The 14,554-nt window shown below is 34.7% G+C and overlaps 2 protein-coding genes across 2 annotated transcripts; one reads left to right on the top strand and one right to left on the bottom strand.

Annotated features, from left to right (window-relative positions):
* Positions 1-1,168: 1,168 nt before the first annotated feature.
* On the bottom strand, positions 1,169-4,995 carry LOC101900378 (uncharacterized). Its single transcript, XM_005183287.3, has 3 exons — positions 1,965-4,995; positions 1,614-1,898; positions 1,169-1,545 (listed from the first exon to the last, which is right to left on the bottom strand). Exons 1-3 carry the CDS (start codon positions 2,028-2,030, stop codon positions 1,333-1,335), a joined length of 564 nt encoding a protein of 187 aa, XP_005183344.2. The 5' UTR covers positions 2,031-4,995; the 3' UTR covers positions 1,169-1,332.
* A 1,404-nt stretch (positions 4,996-6,399) lies between these two features.
* Positions 6,400-12,701, top strand: LOC101898830 (uncharacterized). Its single transcript, XM_059127739.1, has 5 exons — positions 6,400-6,814; positions 11,484-11,580; positions 11,640-11,728; positions 12,254-12,387; positions 12,446-12,701. Exons 1-5 carry the CDS (start codon positions 6,761-6,763, stop codon positions 12,528-12,530), a joined length of 459 nt encoding a protein of 152 aa, XP_058983722.1. The 5' UTR covers positions 6,400-6,760; the 3' UTR covers positions 12,531-12,701.
* The last annotated feature ends 1,853 nt before the right edge of the window (positions 12,702-14,554 follow it).

Below are 14,554 nucleotides of genomic sequence, written 5' to 3'. Positions count from 1 at the left end.
GCCAACAGTATACATAAATTCTTAATCAGCATAAAATTCTATGTCGATTTAACGATGACCGTTAGTCTGTCTGTGGAAATCAGTCTAGCTTCCGAACAAATTGAAGTAGGTTGATAAAATTTTACTCAAATGTGTGTTTCGTCTGCAGAACTATTGGTTTTGAAAATGGGCTACATAGGTCCACGTTGAGGTATAGCCTCCATATAACTGTACGTCCGATATTCAGTATTTTGATGATTTTAGCAACATTATACACCGGAATTGTTTCAAATTTCGTATTTGAAGTTCCCAATGGGTACTTCACTCTATGACAGAAAATTATCTATTCAGGTCCAGGTCTTCGCGTAGCCACTAAATATCGGTACCTTCCTATTTCCGGTATTTTGATGATTTTAGCTACATTATTCTGCGGAATTGTTTCAAATTTCGTATTTGATCTTCGTAATGGGCACTACAGCCTGTGACAGAAAATTGCCTATGCAGGTCCACATCTTCGTATAGAACCTAAAATAACGGTATCTTACTATATTAGGTATTTTAAAAATTTTATACGTCGAAAAAGTCGTACACCTAGGCAAATAAAAAAAGTTTTTAACAGAAACACGGTGATTGAATGTTTGCCTCTATGGATATTACCCATCTCCGAACTCGATCTAAGTTTGATAATAATATTACAAGGTACCATGTTTGGACCAAATAGGACACTGCCTTAGAGGACGGACGATATAATTTTTTCCACACAATTCCAATAAAGGGTAAATACGAAGATGTGCTATATAGATTCACATAGCACCCATATAATGGGTTCGGCCAACTTAAACTGTCAGTAGGACACCGTTCGACATTTTCAATATTTTAACCTACAAGTGTAGGCCCACTTTCCTATAAAGCCCCCTTACATTACGTGACCGTCTGATATTCGCTGTTTTGAAAGATTTAAAAACATTTTCTATCGATTTGCAATTAACAATTTTGTTTGGCTAAATTTGGGCAATTACTGAATTTCTATGAATCTCACTCACTATGTAAGGTAAATCAACTTTGCCATTCCGTTTGTAACTTCTTACTTAATATCCAAACATTTTTGATCAGTTTAAAATTCTCGGTCTATTTAGTGACATATGTCTCTCTACGTTATTATATGTAATTACGCTATTACCAAAAATAATTTAATTGAAAAATTATAGTTTATTTCAAATATTAATTTAAATTTTTCTCGACAAAAATTATAAAAAATATTGATTATTGTTTAAAAATTGATGCAAATATATATGGAAAATGTAAAAAAAGTAGAAAAAATTACAGATATTTCATATTAAAAATATAATACTTTTAATAGAATAATTTCAATTTGTTTGCCTTCAAGGCACCGCCGATGCATTTGTTGATTTGGGCAGCAGCTTCGCAAGGATGATTGGTGCTAATCAAGTTGTTGCAGTTGTTGGCCGTGGCCACTGCCACCGAAATAACCAATTCATTGTTCTGTGAGACACTGCCGGCAATTCGGGCAATGGTATCTACAGACAACCGGTTGTTTTTGTCCATCTAAAAGACAGCAAAAACGGTTACTAAACCTCATCATCAAATGAAAGGAAGTTATGTGAGTATTTTACCAAATTAACTTTTCTCAGGATGCAAGCCATCAAACACTTTTCTTGTGGCGTGGGATTCTCCTCGTACAGCAGTGTCTTGTCATTTACGGATGAACCAAAACCCAATTCTTTGGCACAGTCTTTCTTGGTGTTGGTCAGAAGATCCTGCAAATCTTGTATGGCCTGGGGAATTTGACGCTTTGAACGGGTATAGCTGCTATCATGTATGCCGTTAGCCATGGGACTGGCCAAGGGTTTGCGCTGGCCCTTATATTCAGTCACACTGTTGGCGTAATAATTTTTAAGCTGTAATCGGAAAAAATTGTTTAGAATTTTTATTTAGTTTTTAGCCTTAGTTGTTGTTTTACTTACGCTCTTGCTGTGAGCCAAGTTTATGTAGGCAAAAGCGAAGAAAATAACCGTTGCAGCGAATTTCATATTGGCGGAGCAATAATGCAAGTGCAAGTTGTTGAGAGTTGAATAGACACTGTGATGTCTTTACCAATGATTCCATGACTTATTTATACTCAAATTTTCTTCGGTTTTATGCTGATGCGGTAGTTTTGATCTCTGCAATTCTGTTGCTACTTTTCTTTTATTCAAGGTTAGACTGTTGCGGTTAAGGTCAATGTGAAGCATCGAATGAATCTGCCTCACGTATTTTAAAATGGGTTTGAACAATAACAATTGCCGTAAAAATTACTCAGTGATCTCTGTTGAGCGAATTAACTCCCTTATTAAAGTTATTGAACGACATTCGATAAAAGTAAGCAGGAAAAAAGCTGCTCGACTTTTAAATTGTTGTTAGCAAATTGTTAATTTCTCTTGAAAAAAAAAATTAGATATATGATAGTAAATTACAATGTACAGTCCTCACTATATGTACTTTTACATTGTGCGACAATATTTTATCTTTTACATAATTAAAGGAAGAAATCTAGTAGATTATGAAAGTTAAGCTAAAACAAGTAAAAAAGCTGTAAGTTTGGCCAGGCCGAACTTTGAATACCCTCCACCATTTGCAACGAATTTGGCAATTCTCAAAAACAATAAAATCCGTTAAAGATTCTGTTAAAATCTTAAAAATATTGAATGTCGCTATTATATTAGGGTCTATATGACGACATGGACCTGCATAGGTAACTTTCGTCATAAGCCATTACAATATTCAAATGCGAAACTTAGAAAAAACAATCGGTGAATAATGTAGCTAAAGTCATCCAAATAGCGAATATCGGGAGGAGCTGTTATATGATGGCTATATGAAGACGTGGACCTGTACAGACAATTTTTTGTCATTGGCTGTAGTATCCATTGCGAACTTCAAATATCGAATCTGAAATAGTTCCGGTAAATAATGTCTCTAAAATCATCAAAATACCGAATATAGGGAGGTACAGTTATATGGGGGTTATACGAAGACGTGGACCTGCACAGACAATTTTCTGCCCTAAGCTGAAGTATCCATTACGAACTTCAAATACTAAATTTGAAATAGTTCCGGTAAATAATGTCTCTAAAATCATCTATATACCGAATATCGGGAGGTACCGTTACATGTGGGCTATATGAGGACGTGAACCTGCACAGACAATTTTCTGTCTTAGGCTGAAGTATCCATTACGAACATTAAACACCAAATTTGAAACATTTCCGGTGAATAATGTCGCTTAAATCACCATAATACCGAATATCGGGAGGTACCATTATATGGGGGTACAAGGCCAATATTCAATACCAAAAGTCCTGCAGACATAATATACATTTGAGTAAAATTTTATCAATCTACTTCATTTCGTTCGGAAGCTAGAGTGATTTCAAGAATACACATATACTTTGTGGGGTCTGAAATGTATATTTCGAGGTGTTACAAACGGAATGACAAACTTAATATACCCTCTACACTATGGTGGAGGGATAAAAATGGGACCCCTGTAGTTTTAAATGTATTTCACAATATTTAAGATAGAGCTTTGAAATTTGATGGAGATCTTTGGAGTACATCGAGAATCATGGCTACAGAAAATGGGCCATATCGGTTCAGTTTTTGGAATAGTAAGGAACTCCGTTTTCAAGATTTAACGTGTTAATTTTGCCAAATGTTGACATTTTGTGTTCCTGTTATGTAGAAATGCTATTTACAAAAATATATTGTGAGGGTCTTGCCCTTATTTTCCACTCGGCCATAGATTCTTAGAGTCCTCTAGTCTTAAAAGAGAAATAATTTTGTGGAATATTTTAAATTGCTAAAATCCCGTTTAAAGGTAGTTTTTCCCCAGATTAAAGGAACATTAAGTTCGGTCGGCCGATCTTCGAATACACTCCACCATTTGGAATGAATTTGGAAATTTTCAAAAAATGAAATCCTTAAAAAATTCTGTTTAAATTTTAAAACCAGTAAAGAAAGTCCTAAAGTCGGGCGGGGCCGATTTTATGATACCCTACACCACTTTGCTAATTTAGTTGAGCTCTACGTAACAATTAAAAGTTTTTATGGGAGAATTCAATCATACACGCTAGGATTATAATTATAGTTTAAAATTCAAAGGACTAAATATGAAGAAGCATTTGTATCTCTTAAATTCGGACTTGTATTGCCCATTTGGTACACAATTAATTTGAAATCGGATAAAGATATATATGGGAACTATATCCAAGTTTGAACCGATCTCGATAAAATTTGGCAAAAATAAATATCTGAGCTGTATTTGATATATTTCCCTGAATATCGTTGTTACGGAGTGCATATTACGGCTGTGGGTAACAAATACAATAAATCGGATGAACAATATATATGGGAGCTATAACTATATCTGAACCGATCTTCACCAAATTTGGCATACTACCTTCTAGACTTAGTTCGGTCGTATGTGCCAAATTCCATCCCATTTGGACAAATATTAGACGTTTGGTGCACAATAAATGGTAAATCGGACGAAGATATATATGGGTGCTATATCTCAATTTTGACCGATTATCTCCAATTTCATAGGGTTCGTCCTTGGGCCAAACAAATGATTTGTGCAAAATTTCATCTGGATAGGAAATAAATGGACAGACGGACGGACAGACGGACATGCATAAATCGACTCAGAATGTGATTCTATGCAGATCATGAAAAGAAACTACGTATCTATCTCGTTTCCTTTTGCCTGTTACAAACAAATGCACTAAGACATAATACCCCGACCACCTTGTGGTGTAGGGTATAATGAGGAAAAATATGAAAAAAATGAAAACAACTTGTTCTATATAATTTTGAATGAGTCTGACACGAAGTTTCAGTTCTACCTCCTTGTTGTACCATGGTATAAACGAAGAAATTATCTTCATTTGCCAACTTTTTGCCAAAGAGAAGACTTTAATCGGAAAATACATCTCAAAATAAAACAAGTAAGCAAAGGCTACAGTCGAGCGGGGCCGACCGTTGAATACCCTACAACACTATAATAAACGATACAGTTTATATAGGCGAGATACTTGAAAGAATTCCACAAGATATTGTGACAAATAATAAAAGAAAACCATCAGGTTTCGTTCTCTAATTTTCGAATAATAGCAACTTAAACTAATTTGCTCATTTCCAATTTATTTGTAGATGTTGCACGTAAATGGTCTTCCTAGATCTGGAACCAATATTTCCCAAAGACCTATAATCTCTCAGAAGTGGCAAAAGATTAACATTTATTATTCATTATTCTCGACATGTAAGAGATCTTTCAAGCATATCTTCTTTGATAGACATATATATCGCACATATTTTGCTATATATCCGATTTGTTGGCTGTTAACATCAATCTGAAGATCAGAAGTAACCTTGTCATGGCTTTGTGATTTCGCCGGGATTTAAAATATTCGCGGTTTAATGAAAAATTTTGAATTTTTTCAACACAAAAGATATGCTCTATTTTACCCGCTAAATATTATCCGATGACCACCCAAATTGGTAGGCTTCTTCCCCGCCCTTAACTCTAGCTACATGCGAAATTCCGCGTCGATTGGTCTATAATTGCCACCTGTATAGCTTCTGCAAAATCCGACATTTTTTCAGTATTTGGTCCATTTCAATCCCTAAACATTTGGCGATCATCTCCAAAAGAAATAGGCTTCTATTCTGACCTTAGCCCCACCTTCGTGCTAAATTTCGTAAGGATCGGGCCATAATTGCGACCTGTAGAGTGATTACAAATTAACATGGACAGACGGACAGACGGACAGACGGACGGACGGACATACATAGCTAGATCGACTCAGCTCGGCGAGCTAGGAAGATCCATATATACTTTCCTATGTGGGAAATCAATATTTCGAGGTGTTACATAATTTTTGGCCCAATCAAACTTATAATACCCCCAACACATAGTGTTGTAGGGTATAAAAAGCATGCAACAAAATCTTGAAAACTTTCCCAAAAAATAGTCATTGAAAATTTATATAATTAGTTGAGTCTAAACTTGTATATGTCTATGAAACTTTGAATTTATGCATTTACATTTATACCAATAAATACGTATGCAAGAAGAACCTGCAAGAATCTACTAGCTTTTCAATTTTTTCGATATCATAAAGGAAAATCGGATATTGTAGTTAAACGTTACAGTTCTCAACGGACCAATGTTAAATTTTTGTGTTGAAAAACGTGTCCCAAGTATTCCGATTTATGATTAACGCTTTTATTCTCAAAATTACCAACTAGATTTGTATTAGACATGTCGACTTTTCGTATCTAAAGATTTCTATCAATAATATTTACAAATATAAATTATATGAATTTGAGATGAAATTGACCAATTGTGGGAATAACTACGACACATATATATGCGGCCGATATGTGTGTTTGTATTTTTTATTGGATAAATATTCTAATTTATTTGTATTCGATGAAAATCTTTCTACAGTTTATCGAGTGCATGTTTAAATATCGGTTGTAATGGACGAAAACATGTTGCCCCCAATCAGATATCAGTTTACATTCGTTTTATTTTTGCATGATCAAATTATTCGAAAAGGAATGAATATAAAAGTAGAACAACGCTCCGTTGGAAATTAGTTCAAATTTATTGTGTTTTCGTTAAGCGTATCGACCCACAATAGAACGCTGCAAAAAGGGGGCAGTGTTGAAATAGTTTCAATTAACACTTTTTAACATTGCAAAAAGTGTTAAAAAAATGAATTTTTGCAAACATCTGTTTATTTGTTTAAGTCTCATTGCGATCGCTTATGTAAGTAAATATTACATGGAAGGGAATTCCATTTTATTCAAGAGGATACAATTTTAAAAAAATGCAAATGTCAGTTTGAGAAAGTTAATTAATTAAGCAATTCTAAAATCTCCTCAATGCAAATGTAAATTCGGTATAAGGTTAAACAGTTAATATTGACAATAAAATATTCAAAATAGAGCAATACAAAACTTATGTGACCAGATACATACTGAAAATGGTATCAATGTGTGTAAAGACTTGTGAAAGTGTGTGAAATTTTAATATCGGGTCAAAAATTATGTCCTTGACTTTGAAATCAAATAAGATCTTTAAAATACATAATATCAGTCGGTTAAAACTGGTATTCCTAGCGATGGTTACGTGGCCATACATTGATGAGCAGTATGTATACCGAAGTATTGCGGTAACGCATCTCCGAAATATCGTATTGCTTTATTTTGGAATTTATTTCGTCTATATATACTATACAAAACAACCGGGCTCATCTGGGAATTGGAAAATTCCATTTTGTCGTAAAAACCCAGAAAAGCAAAATACTATTTTTGCGTATAGCAAGAGAAATCTTGGGTCTGAATTCACCTCGTTGTGACTTTATTGAATTGGAATTGCTTTAAAACTCGTTACTTTCCTCTGTATTCCAAGATAATATTTTAAATTTTCAACAATTACGGGGAAACCACAGTGTCAGATCTTATGCAGTGAGAACTTACAAAGTTGTCTCGATGGGCAACAGCTTTAGGTCCAACCAAACAATGACAGAATTGGCACTGGTCACACGTAGCGCAAGCCAGATCAATTCGTTCCAGCAGTTGTGGATGGAGTGTCCTTTAAGCTCTCTCTTTATATCTACACAATTTTGGAGTGTAAACAAGTAAAAAAACTTTAAGTTCGGCCGGGCCGAACGATTTTGACAATTTTCAAAAAAATAAAATCCATTATGTTAGGGTCAATACGACAACGTAGATCTGCATAGGCAACCTTTGTCATAAGTCAACACAATAGTCAAATGCGAAATCGGTGAAGAATGTTTAAATCATCAAAGTACCGGATATAGAAAGGTACCATTATATGGGGCCTACACCGAAACGTGGACCTGCACAGACAGTTTTCTGTCCTGTAGCCTGTAGTATCCATGACGAACTTCAAATACCAAATTTGAAACAATTCCGGTGAATAATGTCGCTAAAATCATCAAAACGCCGAATATCAGGAGGTGCCGTTATATGGGAGGCTATACGAAGACGTGGACCTGTCATAGGCTGTAGCATCCATTACGAACTTCGAGTACCAAATTTGAAGCAATTTCGGTGAATAATGTCGCTAAAATCATCAAAATGCGGAACATCGGAGGGTACCGTTATATGATGGTTATACGAAGACGTGAACCTGCATTTACAATTTTCTGCCATAGACTGTAGTATCCATGACGAACTTCAAATACCAAAATTTGAAACTTTTCCGGTGAATAACGTCGCTTAAATCGCCAAAATGATAATATTCATTTTAATAAAATTTTATCAACCTACTTCATTTCGTTCGGAAGCTGGAGCGGTTTTCACAGACGGACAGACGGACGGACATCGCTATATCGACATAAAATTGTATGCTCATCAAGAATATATATACTTTGTGGGGTCTAGAATGTATATTTCGAAGTGTTACAAACGGAATGATAAACTTAAATAGCTCGAAACTCTCAAGCTTACAGTGAGCAGCTTTAATCCTAACCGCGGCCTCATCAAAAAACACACCTTAAACATAGCATTTGTTGAACTTAGTACCAGGCTGCGGCATACTACACGACAGGATTATGCCAGCTTGCTTGCTTTCTAAGAGCTTAATTAACCTTCAACCCTCATAAACGGAACTGCGATTACATATCACCAATCATGACAGAACTGAGATACTGATTCCAAGCAGGGATGAATTTAACGGAGCAACCTACCTCTAATTAGTCTCCGATATATACAGATGGATCAAAGGTGGAAACAGGCACGGGGCCAGAGTAAGGTACAGAACAGTGTTTTCAAGAAGAGATCATGAATGCGATAGAATTAATTAAAATTATGGAGAATGGAATAAATAACTGAACCCGTGACTGCAAAGCGGCTCTTATGCAAGTCACGCACGATACAACTGGAGAGGTTGTATTCAAGATTGAATCGTTTGTAGGCCGGTTGTACGAAGTTGTGTCTCAGTTGTACAAAAAAAAAATAAATTGTACCAACCTATTGTAACGTTTGTGGGCATGTTGCACACAAACTCTACGAAAAGTGAAGTTGTACACAAAGTTGTATCGTTTATGGCTAAATCATACAACTTGGCTACCCTCCAAGTTGTACCAACGAATGTTTTACATTCAATTTCTGTGCAGTTCTGAGGTATAGAACTGCTCTGGGAAATCTGCACACTACTATCCGGCTTTGCTGAGTATCTGGTCATTTTAATATTGAACGAAATAGGAATGTTGATGGATTGGAAATGATGGGCTTGCAGTCGACGACAATAGTCGCCGATATGTTATAACTACTCTTCGTCATTTTCATTCTCAAGGGAGAAAGTCAAAGTGTGCTGGTACACCGAACTACGGTGTAAGGTATCAAAACAAATCTGGGCAGATATATCCTCGCGTAGAACCCAGCCTCTATTAACCATGAATAATTGAACGTTACGGATATCGATAGGGATACTAACAGGCCAACGAAACATCCCATCAAAAACGTCGAAATGGGATAACTCTAACGTCGAATGCTGCAGGCAGGAGGAGGATAAGGGAGAAAATAAAACGATTGAACTTCTATTGTCCTGCTCTATCAAGTTAAAGACTACAAGCAATGGGGGAATTTTCGACACGGATCCCTTCGTCATCGCTAATTTCACAAAATGGCTTTGGCGTCGGAGTTAAAACTAAAGTTGTTTTCCGTTTGGAACACCTTGAAATATACATTTTAGACCCCATAAAGAGAAAAACTTCTTAATCAGCATAAAATTCTATGTCGATTTAGCGATGTATCTATCCGTCTGTGAAAATCTCTCTAGCTTCCGAAGGAAATGGAGTATATTGATAAAATTTTACTCAAATGTATATTATGTCTGCAGGACTTTTGGTATTGAAAATGGGTCACGTAGGTCCACGTCTTCTTATAGCCCTATATACCGGTAACTCCCGATATTGGGTATTTTGATGATTTTAGCGACATTATTCACCGGAATTGTTTCAAATTAGGTATTTGATGTTTGTAATGGATGCTACAGCCCATGACAGGAGATTTTCTGTGCCGGTCCACGTCTTCGTATAGTCCCCATATAACGGTAACTCCCGATATTCGGTATTTTATTGATTTGAGCGACATTATTCAACGGAATTGTTTCCAATTTGGTATTTGAAGTTCGAAATGGATACTACAGCCCAGAACAGAAAATTGTCTGTGCCGGTCCACGTCTTCGTATAGCCCCCATATAACGGTACCTCTCGATATTTGGTATTTGGTTGATTTTAGCTACATTGTTACCGTTTTTTTTTAAGTTTCGCATTTGAATATTGTAATGGCTTATGACAAATGTTACCTATGCAGGTCTATGTCGTCGTATAGACCCTAATATAACAGCTACATGCGGTATTTTTAAAATTTTAGAAATTTTTTAACGGACTTTATTCTTTATTTTTATACCCTACACCACAAGGTGGTCAGGGTATTATGTCTTTGTGCATTTGTTTGTAAGAGACAAAAGGGAACGAGATAGACTCATAGTTCCTTTTGATGATCTGCATAATCACATTGAGTCGATTTATGCATGTCCATTCGTCCGTCTGTCCATGTGTTTTTGTAAACAAAGTACAGTTCGCATTTATTGCCCTATCCAGATAAAATTTTGCACAAATCATTTGTTTGGCCCAAGGACGAACCCTATTGAAATTGGAGATAAAATTTAGATATAGGTCCCATATATATCTTCGCCCGATTTGCCCCTTTTTGGGCACCAAACGTCTAATATTTGCCCAAATATTGTAGAATTTTGCACATACAACCAAAATAGGCTTGAAAATAAGTATAACAAATTTTATTGAAATCGGTTCAGATATAGCTATAGCTCCCATATATAACTTCGTCCGTTTATCAAATTTTATTGAAATCGGTTCAGATATAGCTATAGCTCCCATATATAACTTCGTCCGATTTACTCTTTTTTGTGCACCAAACGTCTAATATTTGTCCAAATGGGATGGAATTTGGCACTTACGACCGAATTGAGTCTAGAAGCTAGCATGTCAAAAAAAAAAGATCGGTTCAGATATAGCTATAGCTCCCATATATAATGTTCATCCGATTTGTTATATTTGTTACACACTGCCGTAATATGCACTCCGTAACAACGATATTCAGGGAAGTATATAAAATACCGCTCAGAAATATCTTTGCCAAATTTTATCGATTTTAGCTCCCATATATATCTTTATCCGATTTCAAATTAATTGTGCACCAAATGGGCAATACAAGTCCGAATTTAAAAGATACAAATGCTTCGGCATTTTGAGTCTTTTGAACTTTAAATTATAATTATAATCGTAGCGTGTATGATTATTATTATTCGATGAAGAAATATTTCATAATTAAATTTTTACTCAATGTTTTACTATGTTTTGAACTATGAAAAATATTTTCAGGCCGATGACGATGATGACGACATTGGTATGACCTCTGAGGAATTAATCGATGCCCTAGAACCTTTCGGTGAAAATTGTGACCCCAAACCGGACAGAGGTACATAAATGTGCTATTTATTTTATTCACCCGAATAAGTTAAAATCGAACATTTTCAGAACACATTAGGCAATTGATTAAGAACGACGAGAACCCCCATCAAAGCTCGAAGTGTTTCAGACATTGTCTCATGCATGAATTTGAATTGGTAAATATGGATATGCAAATAACTTGTAATTACACTGTTCCAGAACTGCAAGAATGTACAAGTTTTTACTAAGATAACCGATTTTCGCTTTACGATGACTAGAAAAAAAATTAAAAGCTAGTTAATTCTTGCAGTTCGGGAAAAGAGCAAATGAATACCTCTATTTAGAACTCATTAACAACTTTACTCATTAATTTATTTATATATTAATTTAATTTATTTGTCACTACACCGACGTAATTTGAAACATTTTAATTGTTATTTAAGTATTCCGTTTGCATTTATTGTATTCCGTTTGAAATTCTTTTTTCTTTTCCTTGAATTTTCGTTTTTGATGTGTCTATATTTGTAATTCGAAAAAATATAAAAAATCTTTTCTTTAATAAAAAATAGGAAAATTCGAATGGAACTATTTCATTATTTAATAGTTTAATTGTATTCCATTTTGGCCTACAACCTTTGTATTACTTCAATTATTTAATATTTTTCCGCTATTTCTATAAATTTCAAACACATTTTCAAAAGATTGCTGAGGGCTCAACAACATTGGACGAGGAAAAAACTGTCGATATGCTTTCTATGATGTACACCGATGGCAAGGACGACTTGGAAGAAATTGTGAAAATCTGCAACACAGAAAACGAGGGGATAGCAGAGAAGTAAGTATATCACCTCACATAGGAGACATAACGATTTTATTTCAAAAAATAATTCTAGATGTGAAAATGCCCACAGCCATGGCATGTGCATTTTGAGAGAGCTGAGACAGCGTAATTACAAAATTCCTCAACCAGGAAAATAAAAACCCTTACTTATCGCTGACCTCTAACCAGACTACCTGATATAGATCTTGAATACTGACTGGCCCCATGAATTTGTATATTGTTATGTAATTATAAACTAATATTCATATATTCAAAGCAGATTTATCATACGGTGCCTTTAGAAGCATTTACTTTTTCCGTTATTTATATAGACATTAGAGTAGCAAATTATACCAATACTTTCTACAAAATAAATTTACTTAGAAATGGTGTGGTTACAATTGGGAAAGCATTTTCATTTTACTTTTGGAGTCGACATAACCAAGTCTGCAATGCTAACGGGTATCTATCAAGCTGAAATTGCAAATAATACACGATCTCATAATTCCAAATCCAAAATTATTTGTTTTATTTAAATTCAAGTTCGAAACGTAGTTGACAAATGTTTTTGTATACATTACATCGTATATATAACAAGAAAGCATAGCAGTGCGGGGCCGACAATGTGATACCCTACGACACTACAATATGTTAGAAGCGCCTTTATGTCTAAAGCCAATTTGGAAGATTTCGCTTTCGATTTCGCTGCCCAGATATTACCCTTAGCATTTTTACCAGGGACATTTGTCCAATATTTACGCACTCCGTCGCGCAATGGTCATCCAAAACGCTAGAACTCTTCCCAGTCCTGAACTCTCTTCTCAAGCGTGTCGATTGGTTTCAATTGTGTGATCAGGAAATTTTTTCTGTTTTTGGTTCATTTGAAACCCCTAAATATTTTGCGGTCATCTCCAAAAGCAATAAATTTAGACTCATCTATATGATTTGCTTGTCTACGATATGTGGCTATATTCGTCAACGAAATCAGCATAAAAAGCCAGAAGTTCGCCTTTTTTATGTATTTTGGATATCGCCTGTAATTTATTTTCGGTAGAATAGTATGTATTTTTTTTTGTTTCGTTTCTATTTGTGACGTTTATAACGGCTGCAAAATCAGGAACACGTTTAGTTGTTTATCCATTTCAACTCCTAAATATATTGCGGACATCTTTGAAAACAATAGGCCTATCCCTTCTGAGAAAAAGCCTAAACTTGTGAAAATTTTCGTGAGGATAGGACGATAATTGCAATCTGTATATAATAACCCCAACCTGTGTTGTAAGGTGCAAAAATATTACAAAATATTCACTTCAATATTATAAGTCAAATTGAAAAAATCGCATGCGAAAAATTAAAAAAATGTCACAAAATACTACAAAATCTATATTAACATCATTACTGGCATCTTTTTATGCGATTTTTTAGTTTTTTCTTTTATGGCAAGAGAGAAAAAGAATTAAAGTATCTAAACTAAACTACAGTAAAGCTAAACAATACAAATATTAAATCATAGAAACTAAGTCTACTATTAACTATTTTATAAACTAAGAACGTAGGATAGAGTTTTTTATGACATGCAAGGATTCACACAAATAAATCGTGTTGTATGATTTCTTTGAATTTATTATAATCAGCATATAAACTTCGGAGAGGATTATTTATTTCATAGTTCGATTTTGCTAATGTTAGTTTAAGTGGTATCTAATAACGCGTATTTCGCGAGGGGACATTGAATTTAATTTCACCAGTTAAAAACTCAGAATCAATTTGACAACGCAAAAGTTTGATGATAAAAATACATCTAAGCATTAATCTCCTTTTTTCTAGTGTAGGAAGATCGATAAGTTTAAGCCGATTCTCATAAGGTGGGAGAAGTTCATTTGAATTCCATCCTAAACCTCTCAGAGCAAACAAAAGAAATTGAACCTGTACAGACTCTATCTTTTTTGAATATATTTTATAGAAAGGATTCCAAAGTATGCAGCCATATTCTAAAGTAGGACGAACAAGGCTGATAAATAAGCGTTTGGTCACATAAGGATCGTCGAATTCCTTTGACCAACGTTTTATAAATCCTAGTAAAGACTTTGCTTTATTAACACAAGACTCAATATGTAAATTGAAACGTAATTTATGTCTAATATGACACCAAGATCAAGAAATGAGTCAACATTATCCAATT

This window comes from Musca domestica, unplaced genomic scaffold, assembly GCF_030504385.1.
Source record: "Musca domestica strain aabys unplaced genomic scaffold, Musca_domestica.polishedcontigs.V.1.1 47, whole genome shotgun sequence".
Taxonomy (NCBI): domain Eukaryota; kingdom Metazoa; phylum Arthropoda; class Insecta; order Diptera; family Muscidae; genus Musca; species Musca domestica.
The sequence above is the reverse complement of the archived record's forward strand: the minus strand, read 5'-3'. Positions and strand labels throughout refer to the sequence as shown.